The sequence below is a fragment of the Nematostella vectensis genome, chromosome 8 (genome assembly GCF_932526225.1).
Source record: "Nematostella vectensis chromosome 8, jaNemVect1.1, whole genome shotgun sequence".
In the NCBI taxonomy this organism is placed as follows: Eukaryota; Metazoa; Cnidaria; class Anthozoa; order Actiniaria; family Edwardsiidae; genus Nematostella; species Nematostella vectensis.
In genome coordinates this window covers 3444533-3465205 of record NC_064041.1, presented here as the reverse complement: position 1 = coordinate 3465205, position 20673 = coordinate 3444533, and the positions used below count along the sequence as shown (strand labels likewise).

The 20673-nt window shown below is 38.0% G+C and overlaps 2 protein-coding genes across 6 annotated transcripts in view; one reads left to right on the top strand and one right to left on the bottom strand.

Moving 5' to 3' along the window:
• The window catches only part of LOC5505864 (intermembrane lipid transfer protein VPS13A-like), a 78333-nt gene extending 76963 nt beyond the window's left edge, over positions 1-1370 (bottom strand). The window contains exons 1-2 of the mRNA XM_048731024.1: positions 1203-1370; positions 1013-1056 (exon numbers count right to left, since the gene is read on the bottom strand). Of these exons, the coding sequence (XP_048586981.1) occupies positions 1013-1056; positions 1203-1302 (144 nt within the window). The 5' untranslated portion in view covers positions 1303-1370. The remainder of the gene's footprint in view (positions 1-1012; positions 1057-1202) is intronic.
• Positions 1371-2699: 1329 nt separating this feature from the next.
• Positions 2700-20673, top strand: part of LOC116613704 (ninein-like protein) — a 28825-nt gene continuing 10851 nt past the window's right edge. The window contains exons 1-17 of one of the 5 annotated variants that reach the window (XM_048730902.1): positions 2700-3446; positions 7124-7229; positions 8228-8418; positions 9772-9976; positions 10266-10402; positions 10610-10798; positions 11422-11485; positions 11576-11609; positions 12119-12191; positions 13242-13326; positions 14072-14123; positions 16359-16499; positions 16658-16949; positions 17244-17333; positions 18004-18232; positions 19956-19985; positions 20266-20591. In XM_048730902.1, coding sequence (XP_048586859.1) covers positions 3261-3446; positions 7124-7229; positions 8228-8418; positions 9772-9976; positions 10266-10402; positions 10610-10798; positions 11422-11485; positions 11576-11609; positions 12119-12191; positions 13242-13326; positions 14072-14123; positions 16359-16499; positions 16658-16949; positions 17244-17333; positions 18004-18232; positions 19956-19985; positions 20266-20591 — 2430 coding nt within the window. In that variant the 5' untranslated portion in view covers positions 2700-3260. Of the gene's footprint in view, positions 3447-5825; positions 5907-7123; positions 7230-8227; positions 8419-9771; positions 9977-10265; positions 10403-10609; positions 10799-11421; positions 11486-11575; positions 11610-12118; positions 12192-13241; positions 13327-14071; positions 14124-15049; positions 15286-16358; positions 16500-16657; positions 16950-17243; positions 17334-18003; positions 18287-19955; positions 19986-20265; positions 20592-20673 lie in introns of those variants that run through there. The other 4 variants (XM_048730901.1, XM_048730904.1, XM_048730903.1 and 1 more) reach the window with 4 other exon arrangements.

Below are 20673 nucleotides of genomic sequence, written 5' to 3'. Positions count from 1 at the left end.
TATATTACAATACAAGAAGTTCAAGTAAGGCGTATCCACTTGTATTCCTGTTAGGTAGGCCAACCCTTCCTAATTGTAAGGTTAAAATTTTCCCCTTCTCACTCAATATGGCTTCCATCTTGAACCCCTGTTATCAATTAGCTTAGTGGCAGAGGCAAAATAACACCCATAAAGAAGAAAATGAATTGAGGACAATCTGATCAATAAATTTTTCTCGTGTTTGAGGGGGTTAATGAATAAATACAGGCATGTGCAAAATGTTTCTTTTCCCCCTCCCCATACACTGTCAACTAAAACGTACTTTATATTTAAATAACACAGCTTATAAAGAAACCTACGTGATTGTCTTATTACAAGCTGTTTTATAATAAATTCAATAAAAGTTGAAGAAAAGATTCACTTGATTCTTATAATGAGGTTTTCAAAATAAACAGAGTGATTTGCATTGCCAGATTTAAAATGAATGACCCTTTTGAAATACCAGACATGGGGCCGATACTGTTAAAAATACGTCTCACTTAAAGACGATTTGCATTTATGGTACAAAGGTGTATACATCGTAGACACCCGGCAAGATAACCTAGCACATTTGCTGATAAGATCACAAGAATTAAAAATTACTTGCATTGTGTAAATAGAATAAAGCGAATATATACTGGTTGATGTAAGTCATTTCACCACAAAGTCAGATATCACTAGGTTAGGGCTAAGTAATATGTCGAATAAATAGGAGCACTCGTATTGACTTTTCTATTAAGCAATCAGGCGGTCGTGTATTTTAATATAATTTTCTAAATTTCGCTTGAATATTTATGATTGATTCAAACTACAAAGTCAGTGGTATAAACAAGGAAATCGGAAAATAGTATTACTCCAATGAGTGGGCAAGTGTGAAGGATAACTTGGTTAATTTTGGTATTATCATTTAGAATGGGAAATATATTATTTTTAGATGATTTTTGCGCTTAGAGCATAAAAGAGAACCAAGGACAAATTAGATACTACAACTTACCAAAGCACTCTCCTTTAAGCTGAGGTTTTCAAGCTGTGCATCACCTGTAGTGGAAATATTCCAAAGCAGGAACCATTAAGTACGACAAAACATTGCAAACTTGCAAATACACGTAACTTCGTGGATTTCGAAATCAATTCTCGAAAGGAGCTGGTGCAGAAATCTCCAATAAGTCACGAATTAGTCCTACCTCCCCATATCCCGAGCCTTAGCTGCGATGGATCTAGGTTTTCGAGATACTGCCCAGCAAATTTGTTGACCAAATCAACCACATATGATTCAAAGACCATTTTAGCAGCAGTTTAGCTCGGCCAGTTCCTCCATTATAGCTGTTTTGGTTGATCACGAGTTGTTATCCTTATTGAGCCCGCGGACAATCCTTCTACCCCACCCCTCCCCTGACATAATTAAATTTTCTCGGGTTAGATAAAAAATATAATATTCTTGAAATCCTGCACCTATCTGTTTACTTTTATCTAAATTTGACATGCTTTTGAGTGCTTGATATGCTTGAAATCATATCATGAATGCTTCTTCTTTACAGAAGCAAGTAAATCGTTTATTTGTTTTGTCGGGAATTTGTTATTTCAAAAAACGTTATCAATGGAAGTATTACGACCGAAAGGTGCTTCTGGGTACTAATTATTCGAACAAATAAAGGTGATATTCTCATCAACGAAAAATAAAATCTTTTGAATTGATGGTTTATTTTCTAGTGTAGAGATTTTAAGACATTTTTGCATATCAAGAAAATTCAGCCAAAAATTGTCGTTTTTCCCAGACGCTCATCAACCAAGTGACCTTATATGGTCACTTCCATATAAGGAAACTAATATATTCCTTATTTGGAAAACCTGCACGATTCTTGTCATTTTTAGGACTGCCGTACCGCAGGTGCTTCGCAAACTTTGTGGATTGTATCCAGAAGAGAAAAACAGTGAATGGAGAAAGCTTCTGAAAAGAAACTAAAATTCCTCGGTACAAGACCCCTAAAACGACAACGGTTTCTCCATATGAAGGGGAAGAGGAGTGGAGCATGCACCGTGGATTTCTTGTACAATTTTAACGGAGATATATTAATACCGTTATACATTACTTGACCTAAGTTTGGTTGATGAGCAGCAAATCGCTGGCGAGATATTCGTATTATTCCCACGGCCACGTGATCTGTGACGTCATCAACTATAACTTTTTTTCACTTGTCCATCTACGTTAAACATTACTTGACCTAAGTTTGGTTGATGCGCAGCACGGTCACGTTATTGCTTAATAATAAACTAAAATCTGACGCACGTGAGCCGATGAAATTGAATGAAATAGAGAAAGAAAAAAAAAATCACCCGACCTGCATTTTTACTTAACCTGCTTCCAACCTGCATCTGACCTGCAACGTGCATTTTGTATCCTCCGACATTTTCCTTTATTCGGCAGAAATATAAACGAGACCCATGGTGCAGTTCGGTCTTAGAAGGTTTTTGTTTGCCATTTGCACTGACAACGTGTTTATATGGATAATTAGCATCTATGTTAAATGTACTAAGGCACAACATTGTTCTTTTCAAAATCGTTGGTACATTTATTTAGCACCCTGGAATCCTAGAATTTGGTCTACCTGTGTTCTCCATGATTCTTTATTTTGATTGGACAAATCAAGAACAAAAGAAAAAACATTCCATTCTTATCACGTGGTCAAGCCAAAATAATGCAACCTGCATGATGATGAGTTGTCTGTGAGCGCGAAACTTTATGGATTTTCTCCCTACGATCTCACTATACTGGGTTATTGTATCAAATTAAGGACTCAGCATCAAAGACTTAAGTTACCATCCTACCCAAGAACGGGAATAATTAAGACGACAGGGTTTTACACGTCAAAATCCGGGGATGTTTTGGAGGAACGTTCTTCGCGTGTCGTATCAGAATTCCGTTGTTACTACGGCAAAAGTGGTTTAAAAGGTCGTTCTTCTTCAGTCTTCTTTTTATTGCTACCTGTTGAAGGACATATCTTCAGTGTTTGCTGGTTTTCGGTTGTTGTAATCGCAGGAAATCTAGTAAAAGACACCCTAATCATTACTTGCTGTGTTGATGACGGCGGATTGAGTCACGGCTGTTTTGAACCGACAAAGCGTCCTCGACGACGGACGCCAAAAATGTCTACCGAACCTGCTATCTAGCTGTCACGAGCCAGTATTAAATTTTTATAACTTGCTTCACCAAGAAGGAAGTGCAAGGGTTTGTCTCGAGAATCATGGATGAAGACGAACAAGATGTTTATGTTGCACAGTTGCAAGAAGTTTTCGATAGTTGTGACAGAACTGGAAAGGGGGCTTTGAATCGGGCTGAGTTGATTGAACTCTGCAAGAAACTCCAGTTGGATGATCAAGTTCCTCAACTTCTGCAGCAATTACTTGGAAGCGAAGAGGCCGACGGACAAGTAAGTGTCTCTTAGAATTACAATCCTGACGGTTGCCTAGCTATTTCCCATCATCACTAGAAATCACTTAAAATCTTACTTACTACATGCTCATTAGAATCCTTATATATTTGTCATAAAATTCTCAGCCACCGTGCGAGCTATTGTGAATTGTATCATTTAATGTTTGATGATCGCAATAAATACAAGTCGTGTCAGACATTTGGTATTATTTAATTTGCAATCACAACATTTCAAAGCTTTAGTTTAAGGCCGATGCCCACGGTTGTAAAATGTAAACAAAAAACTCATCGCTGCTTTGAAAAAAAAAATGCAAAGTTTCGTTCTAGAACTTAACTTAAAAAAAACTTCCGTCCAACTTTGAATATTCTTGAATCTTACACCTCTGATTTTAACGTAGTCGCGTTTGATTGAGAATTTGGGTTTTTAATATGTCTAATTTCTATAGATCTATTGTTTTGCTTCAACTCCCTAACGGTTTCCGATTCAAGCTTCAGTTTCCTTTCTTACTACAACTACGACTGTTTCTTATTTCCTAAAATGTTGTTAAGTGAGACCAGAATATCCTAAAAACAGTGCGATTATAATGTAATGGCCCTTGTAAATGGGGGATCAGATTTTCTGCTTGTAAGTATTTTGTTTACATTTGTCTTTGCAAACTTGTCGCTTGGCTAGCTTCCATTATCTCTCAAGCGTGCATATCCACAATGAAGTAATGTGCAATATTTGGAATAAAGACACGTTATGTCGGCTTTAATCAATTGATGGATTTAAGGAATTCGTAGCGCTTTTATGTGATTTTTCCTTTTGTCTCAGTTTATAAGTTTCTTTTGTCCCAGTATCTTTTCACTTACTTTCATTCATTAGTATGTCATTTAACACCAAGATTTGATTATTTGTTGTTCTATCACTTGCAACCCTAGGGCTACACAGTTAAACAAATTGTCAAAGAAAAGACAGAATTGATTATGGTGGACAGCTTTTTTTTTTCTCGATTCTAATAGATTTCTTGTTTTGATATATAATAATTAATGGAAAAAAAGTTTGCTGTAACAAAACAGAAACACAAAATTTCATGTGGGACAGGGTGTCGTGTCTTAAGGGGGGTAAATTGTTCCTATCTCAGTCTTGTAGATTTGGGCATACAATCAACTCTAATGTCAGGACATAAAAATAAAACTTTGTTAGTACTATGTTTGTCCAGTTAGAGAATATAGTCTCTACAAGAAAAAAAGGGTAATCTTTAGTTTAACAAAAGACATATGTTGCAGTGGAATTTTTCTGTGCTTCAAAGATGGTCTTTGTTTGCTTATATGAGTGACCATTTCTAGAAGAGTAAAGCTAATTTAAATGGATGCAAAAATGGGGTTGATAGAGACTTCCTCTTTCAATAAAGCCTGTTATTAAATAGCATTGGAAAGCTGTGCAATAAGTTACATAACATTCAACTTCTTCTTTGGAAGTCTGAGTATAACAGAGATACATTAGGTTATCAAATGAATGGCCATTTTGCAGAAATCCGGATTTTTCTCCCTGAGGAATTCAGTAAAAATGCTTTTTGCTTGGAAATTAACTCTAATTGTCTGCTTATAGGTTTGAGTTGTCCAAGTTAGAGCGATAATATCCCGCTATATATTCTACCATTAATGAATGTATGCTATTCTACCGTAGGCAATTGGAGGTTCTTCCTTGCAACCTAGATTAACAACAGTATTAACAGTATTAACAAAAGTATAGTAGTTTTCTGCTGATATGTTTTTGTTCACGCTTCACTTGGCTTACCGCTCAGTCTATGATTACTTATGGCAACTGTTGGTTTACTTGGTTTGACAAGTACCTGATAGTTCATTCCATGAATAGACAGGTTTTCACTGAACCATAAAACTAGGTCACCAGGTTCTTTTTTATTCTTTGTCAATGCACCGTGATTATAAATCTTTACTAAATAACAGTAACATAGAAACCCCATAAATGCAAAGAAGGTCTTTAAAGTTGAATAATAAAACAAAATCTTTCTGAGAGAACAATGGAAATTTATATTAATTTATCGTTTCTTTTATTAAGTTTAACAAATTTGATTTTAATTGATTTATCTCTAATGAAGAGAACTAAACCATTGGTCATTTATGTAATATAGATTAAACCCTATTAATTTTGTTTTTCTTTTTCTGTCATTGTGCTATAGAGATTCTCACTTTTTTCATGTTATTCTCATTTTTCTGTGAGAGCATTAATTTTTAAGAAGATTTGTACTGATATTATGGCCCAATGAGCCCACTCTTAAAATACCTTAGTCACTGAATCTTTTGGATCTTGTTTGACAATAATTTTTTTGGTCTACACAATACGTAAATAAGCCCTGCTCTTTTTTTTCTCCTTTTTTTCTCCGGTTAAATGAGAGAAGTTATCTATGACTGTAGTAAAAGAACAGTAACCATAGATGGAGTAGAACTTGAAGAGGTATGTAAATGTATTTCAAGATTTCTTTTCTACTGAACCTAAGCATGTTCTTAGCCTGTTCTTTATATTTGGTGAAATCTCAGGCTGGACATACTGTATTAATATAAAAAGGTTCTTATAAAAAAGAGTGTAGTCAAGTTTTTGATATCAAAAGGGCATATTATATTGGTACTAATTTCTTAAAAAGTGGGTCAATGTATCTTGTGAGACTTTAATTTCACAAAAAAAAGCCGCTGCTAAGCAGACTATCATTAACCTCTAAATAAGGTAACAGTTGGTAATTTTGAAAACTGCACAAAAGCAGCCCTTAAATATTTTGAGGATGTAATAGTGATTCAGATGATGAGGTTCCCAAAAACATGTAGTGACTTTTGTTAAACCTATGTTTAAACATGCAATATATCATGTATTAAATTTGTTATTTGTTTATTAAATTTGGCAATTATTTTTAAAAGTTTGTGGGGAATCCATTCTATAATTTCTTTTATTTTTATTTTTTTTTCCTTTAATTTCATGATTGTTTTAAGAGTTACACGAAATATACTGTAGCGCAAAGAAAGTACATAATGAGTCAACTTTGATAACCCTATACAGGCCATACATAAGAAGTTAATTGTATATTTTACACATTTGTGACTGGTTGTGTACTAGATGTAGATTTTTATGTTATTGTCTTTGATCTTAGGTTGGCCTCATCTCTTTTTATTCAATGTCTTTGTTTTGTTGTTTGGAGCATAATCGGTCTTAAAAAGAACATATTACAAATTTGTTTATCTTAACTTATTTAAATCAGATTTACCTGAAATGAGATTTACCTGATTTCTGTTATTTCAGCTTTGGGAACCCTGCAGTGGAACTTGCAGGCCTTTTGAAACTATGGTTTATTTTAATTAAACAAAAGTTTAAATTCCTGCAGAGAAGTATTTGATTGCCTTACATTTTGTTTTGACAGCTGGTAGAATGATTTATAACACAGATAGGCTTTGGCTTTTGGTTGCTTATGTCTGAAAGAATTTTACAAAGATTAATTTTATAAAGGCCACAAGTAGAAACTATTACTTGTTAAAGTTAACCATCAATGCCTCTTTATCATTTTCATCGTTCTAAATTTCGAGTGAAGTACTCATCCAAACTACAAATGGTAAGAAAGTTAGAAAGCTTTGACATCTCAACACTATGCTTAACATTTTATTATTTTGTTTTTTATATTTTTTCAGGTGACATTTGAGGATTTTAAGGAAGGCTTTGTAGCTGTTCTATCGCAGGCGATAGATGCTCTATCCTCAAGTGAAGATGAAGCAGAAACAACAACTGAACCTGTTGGTATGTGAAAACCATTTTTCATTGAACAAATATGGCCATTGTTCCATAACTATGTGATGTTTTATTAGATGAGTACCCAGCATTTCTAGAAAAATATAATGACTTTATGGTACTGACTAACTAAATGTGAAAGTCTGTGAAATCTTGACTTATGTCATCGTCTCTAACCTTTCCAAATTGATAGATCTAGTTGATTTTTATATGGTTAGCAAAAAATGTGTGTTCACATGATGAAATAAAATGCAATATTAGGTATTTAAATATTTTGGCCAACATTTTCAAAATGCTGTGAAAGTCAAGCCATTTGTGACATAAATCAATACTTGAGAAAATATATGCACATGCAAATGCAAATAGAATCAAAAAGCCCAAACTGTCGCGATCTCGTACCAGAACAATGAATACAATACACCAAAAACTGGAAATCGACTCTGCCAAATTTTCGTCTTTAATAAAGACTTCTTCAGGGCAGACTGAAGAAGGTGAATCGTTACAAGCTTATATACATCAGAATAGTGGCGCGAGACGCAAAAACATTACAACAACCACGCCTAAAAGCTGACAATCGGCCAAAAAATGGTAATGATGTAAATATCTTGATCTTTTTTTTCTTTAAGTTGATGAGCTTGTAGAATCCTTCCTCCATCTTTCTGCATCTTTATACCTAAACACAACCATAGCTGTCAACTTACCCCCATAAGGCGGGTGTCACAAAATTTCGGACCTCACCACAAGCCAAATTTTTGTGAGAATGTTCATACATTCTCTGTATTCACCTGCATCGTCCCTCTTGACATACTGTATTTACTGTATTTCAACTGGTTAGGTTGACAACTGAAGTCTGGAAGCCAGCTGAAGTACAACATAACAAAATGTGTTTTTTTGCCAAAAGTTCTCTGCCTTACATGGTTTTTTTGTTAATGTCATTATTTAATATTATTATAATTAATTTTTTCCATGTTTTGCCTTTTTCCACTCAATATTGCTTTATTCAACAGAACCCCCAAAGTATGTAAAGGGAGAGAAGCGTTATGGGCGTAAGTCAAAGCCAGACACCTCTTACTCTGAAGACCTGTATTCAGCAGATGATGAGAGCTTAGCAGAAAGCAGACCAGCTAGTGCCAGGTCAAGCAGGACCCTGGCTAATGGCGTCCACGAAGATCATACAGACATGGAGACCTCTAGGGGGGTAGGTATTTAACTTTGTATGTTGTGTTGCTCCATATTATCGCAATTTTCTGTGCCTGCCTTTTCTGTTCAAGAATTTCCCCAGGAGTCTTTTTTAGCTTGCTTTACTTAAAAATAAAAAATATTGAAGGACTTTGTTGGGCAGCCTCAAGTCCTCCAAGGTATGTTAACTTGAGACTGTGATCTTTCCTGCAGGGCTTCTGGAATTACGCGGAAAAAACTTAAAATTATGCGGGATTCTTTGCTAAATTACGTGGAAAATCAATCATTACCCTCTAAATTACACGGGATTTTGCAATACCTTTTTCTTTAAAATCAAAATTTTGCGGGATTCTTTACTGAATTACGCGCTAAATTACACGGAATATCAACTGTTACGTCCAAACTACATTTTGTACCGAAGGAAAGCACGAAATAACTTGAAAAGGTGATTTTTTAGCACGAAAAAATCTTAGGCGAGTTTTCATTGGCTCCTAGCCACCAGCCAATTAAAGAAGGTATTTTATTATTAGTCCTAGGACTTCGCGGTTTAGCAAATAATGCCTAGTCATTTCATTTGTTTTTGAAATTCAGTTCGAAATATCGCACTCTTACGAAGAATATCTCTCTTTTTTTATGATAAATAGAGGTAAGAACCCTAAAAGAACACATCAGCTGTGCACTTAAATGTTTTGTCTTTCAAAATTTAGCCAAATTACGCTGGATTACGCGTAAATTTGTGGATTACGCGGAGAAAGCCAAATTACACGCTTCCCCACAAGCGCGTAATTCCAGAAGCCCTGTTCCTGGGAAACCCCTCCAGTCTTAGCCCCTAGGTATTGACTGCCTGTGAGATTTGCCATCTGTGAATGAGGTTATCAGTGGGAAAATGTGGCTGATGAATACTTGGTTAAATCAAGAAATTCTAGCCAGATTATATTGTTAGAGAACCACACTTTTTGCTATCATCAGGTAGCCATTAGCCAATCAACTAAAGGCATCCTGGGAATTTTAACCTACAATAACCCACTAGACTGCTCCAAGCTTGCTTTCCAATCCCCTGAACCCCATTACCATTGCCACTACCACCACCATCCCAAACCGCAACCATCACTATAACTGGTACCACCATTGCAACAACCACTATCACCTTCACCATCAAAAACCACTACCATCATCAAAAACCTCTATACCTCAGACTTCAGAATTTGTTTCCCATTTTGTTTGAACCAAAGTTCTTTTATCTCATTTCTAATGCTGAGTTTTTATGTACCATTTCAAATACAAGTTAATTGTTTCATGTTCATTTGCATTTGGAATGGTACATGAAAAAAAAATTTGCCCTCAGTCTAATCCATAAAACATTTTCTCTTAGGAGAGACCTGGAAAGATAAGAAGAAAGTTATCAAGCAGAAAAAGCAGTTTAAGAAACAGTATACGACGGCACAACTCAATGAAGTGGCAGAGACACTCTGTGTCTCGTAATGACTCCACCATATCCCAAGATGACGTAGACATGGTCGAGTCCAGTGGACAAATCAATGCTTCCCGCGATTCGGTCAATGCTATTAATAATTCAGGTAATCAGCATTGTTTCAAGTTCGATTACTACTCTTACTGTATTTATGCAGTGCCATAGCATGGGGTGATACAACAGTAGAGCACTTGGGGCAAGTCCCCCCCCCCCCCCTCCAATATTTTCAGAAATTATAAGAAAAGGACCAATAGGGGTGTGGCTGTCACAGCAGTTACAAACCAGCTATGGAAATGGTTGCTTTTTCACACTTTGTACTTTGCTGGGATGACAAAATGACAGGCTGACAGGCTTTTTAACAGCAAGCCACAATTTTCAGTACCTTTTCTTATCAGGTTATGAGTCACCCTCTGAAGAAGAGCAACTGAAAGCCATCTGGACTGAAGTGAATGTTGGTGCCAATGGCTTTCTGAACTACCATGAGCTGGCTCTGGTTTGTGATCACATTGGCATGGACTCCATGAATGAACAGGTTGGTGTAAAAAAGCAAATGAAGGTGCCTTGTAAGGCTTGAATGGGAAAATACCTTGTAGTTCTTTTGGAGTTTCTGTGTGAACGGATTAGTCCAGAAATTTTGCAGTCAAAATAAAATATAAAAACATACAGTTTTATAGAAATTAATTTAACATTTAACTCATATTGTAGAAAGAAATCGAATGCCATAAACTCTTTATTACAGGAACTAACTCTTCTATTTGAAGAGCTTGATGAAGATGGAGATGGCAAAGTTAGTTTTAACGAATTTCTCCATGGCCTTTTCGCGGCAAAGGACCATTATCAGGACACTATAGAAGAGGAATTCGTAGAAATGACACATTCTACCCCTGCCTATTCCCAACCTCCCTCTGGGAACACAAGTAGGAGTAAAGTGAGTACAAACGAGCTCTAGATTAGGTCGCTCAGGTACTGTATTGGAATAACTGACTCAGTATTGCAGACTGTGGATTGCTCACTTAGACGACTGTTTTATTGTGCCTGGCTCAAAAGACAGAGGGCCCAGGGTCTTTAGGACTACCCCTACAATTAGGGGACTGAGAGATGCTAAGAGGTGCTAAGAGATGGCATGACTTTTTGGGTGGTTAAGTATCGCACGCTCAGGCTTTTAGCTTCAAAATAACAGTAACAGAAAGCAACTTATTTAGCGCTTACGAATAAAGCCGGATGTTTTTTTCAGAAAGGGTTTATTTTCATTTTAATATTTTATTTTTTCTCCGTTCTCTGGTGTGACGGGCGCGGTCAATTTTTGTGTCTGTTTGGCTTGAATTTGCACCCAAAGGCTAATTCAGGCACTGAGACTTGTAAAGAAGACGTGGTCCTTGTTGACTATTTGCAAATCTCCCATGTGATTGTACAAAACGAACATTCCATACATATTTCAACTGTTCACGGTTTTGCTTGTCGCACTGTAACCTAACATTCTAGTGAACATTTGTTCGGTCGTGTCGGATCTGTTGGAAACTGTGAATTTGTAACATTTCTTGTTTTTCGCAGAATACATCTAGAGATGATTTATTCCTGACTAGAACAGGCGGAACAAATTCCAGTTTTGGATTCGGTAAGCTTAAAGGTCACGTGAGCAGTATCATCGCCAACACCATCTTCTCTTGTTTGACTCGGTGAACTAACAGGACTTCTTTTATTCCAGATCTATTTTCATCCCTCGACCCAGATAACACTGGGTAAGTAAAAATATAGCAAAGCGATATGTGGCAACCATAGGTTTGATGTTCTACTTCTTTGTAAGGTTTACTCTGCTAGCAGAGCTTTCTTTCTGTTTGTTTTTATCAGTTCACTTTTCCGTGTCGTATCGCTCCGTGTCGTGTAGCTGTCCTTTCTCGTTCAAACGAGAACGCGAAAGAACAGAGATGCGACACGGATAAGTAATGTAGGTAACATTTAAAGTATAGACGTATCGGATCAGTTACGCGGGCTAAATAAGAAACTTGCAAGCATTTGCATTAGCGTCTAAAATAAAAAAAAATATTCTACCGGTTGTCGCTCGTAGTTCAAGAACATTGTATTTTTTATAGGTTCTCTTGCAAATGAATCTCTGTAATTTTAATTGTAAACAATAGCAAAAGAGTGGTTGATCGACATTCTTTAAGCCAAGCTTTAAGATGCATATAAGATCATAAGGTGCATATAAGGTGATAAGCTACATATCAAAGGTAATATCGTTAACTTTTAGGTTAGCAAAACGTGAAGACATCAAAGAATTGTGGGAAGCTCAAGATCTCCATGATGCCATAGCCGTGCTAGAGGTATATTGACCTGCTAACCTATATGACACATATAACAGGGTTATGCAATGGGTTAAGGCCGTGCTAGAGGTATATTGACCTGTTAACCTATATGACACATATAACAGGGTTATGCAATGTGTTAAGGCCGTGTTTGAGGTATAATGACCTGTTAACCTATATGACACATATAACAGGGTTATGCAATGGGTTAAGGCCGTGCTAAAGGTATAATGACCTGTTAACCTATATGACACATATAACAGGGTTATGCAATGTGTTAAGGCCGTGCTAGAGGTATAATGACCTGTTATATGACACATATAACAGGGTTATGCAATGTGTTAAGGCCGTGTTTGAGGTATATTGACCTGTTAACCTATATGACACATATAACAGGGTTATGCAATGGGTTAAGGCCGTGTTTGAGGTATAATGACCTGTTAACCTATATGGCACATATAACAGGGTTATGCAATGGGTTAAGGCCGTGCTAGAGGTATATTGACCTGCTAACCTATATGACACATATAACAGGGTTATGCAATGTGTTAAGGCCGTGTTTGAGTTATAATGACCTGTTAACCTATATGACACATATAACAGGGTTATGCAATGTGTTAAGGCCGTGCTAAAGGTATAATGACCTGTTAACCTATATGACACATATAACAGGGTTATGCAATGTGTTAAGGCCGTGCTAAAGGTATAATGACCTGTTAACCTATATGACACATATAACAGGGTTATGCAATGTGTTAAGGCCGTGCTAGAGGTATAATGACCTGTTATATGACACATATAACAGGGTTATGCAATGTGTTAAGGCCGTGTTTGAGTTATAATGACCTGATAAATATATATAAGGCCGCCAACATATTATGATATAACACGGTTATATAGGGAAAAGAAAGCAAGCCCTACGATTTTAATAACTTTTAATGCTCTTTTGAAAGAAAAGGCTTCATCCATCTTTTGTTGTTCAATCGTGTGTGTTTTGTTATACATATATTCGAATAAAAGCGCGTGTATTTTGTCATAAGTTCTAATCATCGTTGTGCGCATGTGCAGCATGTGGACACGGATGCTGAAGGGAAGGTCAACCTTCATCAGCTGACAGACTTACTAGAGACCGTGATCCACGAGCAGAACGATGGTAAGTGACGTCACTTCCGAGGCTGAAAGGTTGTCTATCTTTATCGGTCATATTTATGGCGACGTAGTTTTATGGGTCCTGCGTCACATGGCGTACAAACGACTGCTTCTGCTAAAAAGACCTAAGCGAGGAAAATATGTTTACGCTTAGTGCTAAATTCTTAGCTATTTTCTTTATAATAAAGGCCCCTTTTACAAACCGGCCAAAAATTCATACCGAAAATGGTGTTTACACGGAACAGTGCGAATTTCCACGTTTACACGTTTTTGTAGCCTAGCTGTCTCTTTTTTTTTAGTTTAACGGGGGAGTTTCCGTGTGAACGGAACGTGTAACCGTGCGAATATCTTAGCGGTAGAAAATTTGGCCGGTATCGTTTGGATCGAGCCTTACTTGCATCGTCTTTTTGCCACCATGCCTGCATTCACACTTCCAACAAACAAACAAATTTCTCTTCTTTCTACGTTAGCGACAACTAGCTGCGTTTGCAATGCACCCAAATTTTCTGAAATTTTCAAGTCGTAGTTTGATATTTATCATGCAGGCATTTTACGCCCTTCGTTGGGTTTCCACTGCCTTCCTTTTTTTAGTCAGTTCTCAATCACAATGCTTCAATCGAAAGATATTGCTATCCTTTCTATTTATTGTCACTAAGGCCAAACAACTTTAAGGATAGCTACTGACACAAAAAGGGGATAATATGGGTTTATCATACGCATACGTTTGACCACTTTAACGCTTGTTTCAGGTCTCTCAAGAGCTGTGGTTGGGATTTACAAACACGAAGCTGCTTCTATGAGGTAATCTATTGTGCGATCGTTATATATTGAAAAAGAATTATTCTTAGATTGGAATAACATTATAGTTATTCAAAATCTGGGAGAACCGTAAGAATTCTCACTAGCAAAGAAGTAAAACTGAAAAAGGACGCGGCGGCGAAAAATCTTACCGCGCTTGTGTAAATGGAGCGGGCGTCACCGCTTCCTTTGAAAGTCAAAATTGTTTTTGCTACGCACTTAGCATTTCAACTCCTGAAAAAAATCACTGGAGATTGTGATAGTCACCTTTATTGCATTTCTCGAAATTTTATGGAAGAATACAACAAATAGCGAATCCAATGCGGCTTGTAAACGGAAGTGCTTCTAGTTTTAATGTTTTGCGTGCGTTCATTTTCCTCCTCAAATATCAACTTTAACCATTAATACTTGACTTTGTTGACTTTAAAATTACTGCTTCCAAATAATATCCGATTCGCACCCCGAGGATGTTGAGATTACTGGAAAACAAAACCACCAAAAAATAAAATAAAAAATACGTTTTCTAGTTTCCAAGAAAAACAAGACTTAGTCAGACAGAAACAAACATTGAAATTCATCAGTCGCAAAAGTGTCTTGTACCACAAATGCTGCAAGTATCTAGTTTCAAATTAGTTAGTCAGTCTTTCGCAACTGATAGATAGGGTCAATTTTCTTAAATGTTGAGGTCTCGGTTATTCAGATATACCACGAATCTTTTTCCTGAATCAGTATCCTTGTTATGCATTGGACTCGAGTGAAATGTAAACTTCAGGGCGAGGCAGATGGCACAACCTCCCGGAATAGCCAACTTGTTGACATCTTTACCCGTCACAACAAAGGAGAGGTTCCTACAATTTCATTCGTCGTCATGGAGGCGTGTACACTTTAAATCCGACCTTTTTTACCAAGCTAACAGCGGCAATTTACTATGATCTAATCTTGTGCCGATTGAGTCTTCAATTCCCTTGGGCGTGCAGTTTTGTTTGAGCCACCACACTTTGCAAACGGGAAATTCCAGTGGATTTTCAAGATGTGGAAAACCTGAGATTTTTGTAAACATGTCGAGTGGCGTTAGGGAAGTTGAAGGGAGGGAATCCAGCGTATTTGATGAAGAAGAGGAGAATTTATTTTTGGATGGCGAGGAATTCTCCTCTCAACACAAAAGGTTCATATTTTCTTTTCATTCCTCGGCTTTTATTTTTATGTATTTATTCATCATTGTTATATTCTATTACATTCACATTTATAACTATATTGTGTGCTCCATCTAGATGAATAGATAACAGTTTATCTATTAGAACTTGTCTTAGCTTTTCACAGCTTCACATAATTTCATTGTAAAATAAAATTTTGAATTATTTCCAAAACGGATATAACCACATCCTAAAATGGTTCGAAAATCCAAAGTATTAGCTTGTGACTTTTTAATTCCTGTAAGATATTCATATAGCTACTATTTCGGGAATGCGTCTTTTTTTAGGAGAATACTTGCTTTAATGTGTAGCAGTTTTTGGATAGCAATGAATGAATACTGTTCTAAGGTTATCGGTTATCGAGTTTTTGTACATGCTCTGAAGCATTAGCTGCAATGATTTCTTCATAAAAAGCATTGCTTAGCGTTCGATAAAATCCTGTAATTTTTGGTTCACAGTAGCTGTATAACGCTCTCGGCGTCGTAGGTATCAAACTGATCAACTGCAGTAATCACAAAACCTTGGAAAAATCATCGACTACACTTTGTAAATTTACCGCTTGTCATCTCCAAACATAGACTACGTTTTACAGCGTTGTTCTTGTTTCCTCCCTTGTTATTATCCCTTGATAAAATGCTATTATCACCTGGTGTTTTATGACAAGTTTGATGCCCTTCATCGCTCACCTGTCTAGTACCTGTTCTGTGCTCAGTCGCGCACGCTAAAAAACACGCTAGACTTACACGCCACGCTACGCTTCCATGCGAGCAAACACGCAAATATTTGACCGCCTCTTTTGTTGTTTCATCCGCGCGTTCACTTTATATGTAGGCGTGTGTTTTTTTCTCTATTACATTTTATTTTTTTAAGTACAAATTGAACAAATAGTTCCAAAAAGGTTTTTGCATATGGTGCAACCAGTTAGTTTTGCGTGACGAACTTTTGGTTATTCACAGATCGCGTGACAAGTTAATTGCTATTCCCAGATTGCGTGACAAGCTATTGTTATTAACAGATTGCGTGACAATTTTTTCGTGATTCACAGGTCCCACATGGAGCAGCTCGGTAATGAGCGTGACGCATTGCGTGACAACATTGTCAAACTGACGGAAGAGAAGGAGATGTTGATCGCCGAGAGTGAGGACGCGACGAGACAGCTAGAGCGTATCCACGAGGGACGCATCAAGTAAGGAGACTAGATTGCCTCTCGATCGAGCCAAATTATATATTGTGGAACCTGTTAATAAGGAAATCGTATAGACTGCGTGCCCTTCTATAGGTGGATAGATATTTTCTTATCCTCAATTGACCAGTGATTTTTTTTCCTTTTTCATCTACTAACAGAGACACGGAGTCTTCCTTCTTGGAGAAGATGCAGACACTGCAGCAAACGATGCAGGAAGAGCGTGAAAAAGACCTGCTGAACTCCACCCATCACCGCTCCATGCTCGAGGACTCTCTGAAGAACACGAAGAGCGAGGAAGCGAGACTGAAGCAGAAGCTAGTAGAGGCGGAGGAGGAGATCTTGAGACTGGAGAAGAACCTCTCGGAGGCACAGGACCGGCTCAGCGCCTCCGAGATGACACGGGACAGACTCGAAAAGGAGCTTGACTCAATGTCCGACTTGTCCGTACGGGTATGTACCAATTGTTTGATTGAAGTGGGTACCCTGAAGGGGGTACCTTCCCCCCCTAAAAATCGTCATTTACTTTAATATGCCATAGTAAGGTGATATTTTTTTTTAGGATGATGTGTTTAGGATCATACGTTGATGCACATGTTATTGTTTACAGCGTGCAGATCTTGGAGTGACTGCATGTATATCTCCTCTGTCCCTCCCTTACCCCTCCCTCCCCCCTTTAAATCGTCCTTCACTCTAATATGTTTGGGTTGAGGATCATAAGATTGATCTATGTGTTATCTTATACAGCTTGCAGATCTAGAAAAACAACAGCTTTTGAAGCAACAGCAAAACCGGAACGCAAACAAGAGCGTGCGAGAACTAGAGCGGATCAATCGGGTAGGAAGTGGACCTTAAGGGGCTGCGTCATGGTACTGCGCATGTCTGGAGTCAGTGTTTATTGTAGGCTTTTAATTGTCTACAAACAATTGAACTTTAAGCTGTCAATGCCTTGTTAAAATAATATGCAATATTTTATTGAAAATTATGTTTATTGACAGTTTGTGTCATTTTCTTTGAAGTTTCCCACATGTACCAAAGGCTCATAAGTCAATATTAGAATTTGACTGAAACTCATTGTGTCCGAGCCGGAGAGCTTTTGCAAAGCGCTTACCATGACACTGGCCCTTTATCTAGCACTACCTGATACTCATGCCACTCAGCTATATTTACTCAACAGCTCAAATTACTTACGTGACTGTGACAAGAAACCTTTACTTATTTTGTACAACAGTCTTACATTTGAAGCATTTGAAAATGCTATATATAGCCCCTGAACAAGAACCTTTCCGACTACTACAGGCAACATTTAGTTTTACCAAATTAAACCAATTTTACCAAATTAAGACTTTTGTTTTCTTCCCGCTCTTTCGGCAACCTTTCTATAAAGTCTAAATACTTGCTAATGCTGAGATAACCATTACTGTTTGACAAAAAGCTGGCTATGCACAAATGCACCTTAAGCGCATTTAAAGTCTAAATGTGTGATAATGTTTTGCATTTATATTAGGAACTACGAGACGAGAACGATGAGCTCCGCCTACAAGTCGAAGGACTCACGGCACAGGTCAATAGCTCGGTCAAGCGTCGGCCCAGCCATCGGAAACGCCAAGGCAGTGAAAAGGTGCACCGTGTAGGTTCGGTTCTTTCCGACTACACGAAACCGAAGGTGATACGACGGAACAAAGAAGGCGTGACGTCATCAGAGGAGTCGGAGGAGGATGAGGTCGATGGCGCCGGTACGCAAGTTCACGTCAGACTTAGCGGCGATGGGGGGTCCAATGAGGACGGGGGTAAGCGGGGTGTGGTTTGGCACATGCACTTAAGTCTCTGCCTCGCCCTGATGTTGAGGCTCGGGTGTATTTTCTGCGTAATCGCCTCTCTGGTAGTGCTAAATAATTTCCAGATAATCTCCACACTACAAATTTTCATTTATAAGAATGTCTGTATGCTCTTTGAGTGTTGATTCGCACAAAACGGATAATTTATCGGGTATATTTATTGAATTACTTTCTCAGCACTTAGACAAGTCACTTATAACAAAGCATTTGCCATATTCACACCTTGTTTGCCTCGCTTTGTTTTCTTATAACTTGCACTACTTTTGTATGGTCTTTCTATGACTTCTGGGCTGTCTCTGTCTCTGTTTTGATTAAATGCATGCTTTTTGCAACTCTGTTTTTTCTATGTGTTATTGTTTTAGTTCCTGTTTACTTCTCAACTCTCAGCTGTCACAGGCTGCCTATATCGCCTGCATGCCTTAACTCAACGAGTCAAAACTTTGTCGCCTCCTCTTTGTGAACATGGTCCTGCCCAAACCTGCCTTGCATGCCGTTGAAGACCCAACCCGCTATCTTATGTTCAAATCATATGAAAGTAGCCCTCGAGCAGAGTTGAAGTACAATTCGCTATATGTTAAAGTGATGTGAAAATATCCCTTGATCAGAGTGATGGGTACAGCCCGTTATCATATGTGATATATATATGTGCGCTCTAAGTACTTCCTCTTGAACACTTCTTATGATTTCCGTGGCATTCTGTTGGTCTGAGCACATCCAAGTGCCCCAGCTCTGATAAGCCACGTCTGGGATTTCATGTGTATTTCTGTGTACACTAGACTGCGGTACTTTAAAGCTCCAGCTAAGCCTGGGAATACTTGTGTATATGTGTTAGCCCCAGACTGCGGTACTCCAAAGCTTTAGCCTGGGAATACATGTGTATATGTGTTAACACTAGACTGCGGTACTCCAAAGCTTTAGCCTGGGAATACATGTGTATATGTGTTAACACTAGACTGCGGTACTCTAATGCTTTAACCTGGGAATACATGTGTATATGTGTTAACACTAGACTGCGGTACTCCAAAGCTTTAGCCTGGGAATACATGTGTATATGTGTTAACACTAGACTGCGGTACTCCAAAGCTTTAGCCTGGGAATACATGTGTATATGTGTTAACACTAGACTGCGGTACTCCAAAGCTTTAGCCTGGGAATACATGTGTATATGTGTTAACACTAGACTGCGGTACTCCAAAGCTTTAGCCTGGGAATACATGTGTATATGTGTTAACACTAGACTGTTGTACTCCAAAGCTTTAGCCTGGACATATGTCTCTGTGTGATAAGAGGACGCTACTATATCTTCTGCATGCCTTTCTTGCGTTTCCCTGTCCGGCCTTATGTGTGTAGTTTATCTCATTTCTCTCTTAAGGCCAAAGCACTGATGAAGACGTACCGCCAATCCCTTGGTCGGTAGAGCGTGAGTACTTCTATCCACTTCTTGGTTCTTATCTTTCTCTGTCATAAACGTTTCATCTTTTTCCTTGTCTTCTTTCACAACTACCTACGTAAACTGTTCTCACTTCTGCCTAAGGATAGCTTCCAATACAGGATGCATAATTTCTTTTTTCGCTTCGATTACCATTAAATTCATTGTAACTTCCCTTTTGTATTTCTTCAGAAAACGATGTCGAGAGGGAAAACCATAGAAGTAAGTTTAATACATTCCAATCCTCATTCCTAGTCCGCCTTGGAAAAAGACGGGTTTTTTTAAAAACTCTCTTGTTGTGGAAGGGGGGAAGTTTACAAAGAAACTTGTGAAACTTTCCATAACGAAGTACTATAGTACTTTAGTTTGTTATGAGGGAGAATCCAGAGAAAAACTGACACTTGTTTCCATGAATACTGGCTAGCGCGAAGACAGTCATCATTTTATCACGGATATTCGCTTTTATAATTCAGTATTAACTCTTTGAATAATAATTTTGCAGAAGAGATTGAGCGTCTGGAAGGAAAGGTGCAAGAGTTAAGCGATGCTATATCCGAGCACGAGGGTTCCATCAAGGAACGAGACATCACCATTAACAACCTGAAGAACGAGGTGGAGAACCTGCGTTCCTCCATGGAAAACAAGGAGGAAGACCTTAGACAGCGGTACGACGGCGAGCTAGCTAACCTCACTTCACAGTTCACAGGCGAGATGGAACAACTGCAGAAGAATTTCGTTAAAGAGCGAGAAGAAATGGAGAAAGATTACCAAAGCCAGATTAACGAACTCGAGGAGTCGCTGAAATCAGAGAAAGAAGTTCTATCAAAGGTATGTATTATCGTCGTACTTGAAGAAGCAGTCGAACCGGTAGCGGTATCTTTCAAGAATGCTACCGTCACCAATCCAGCAC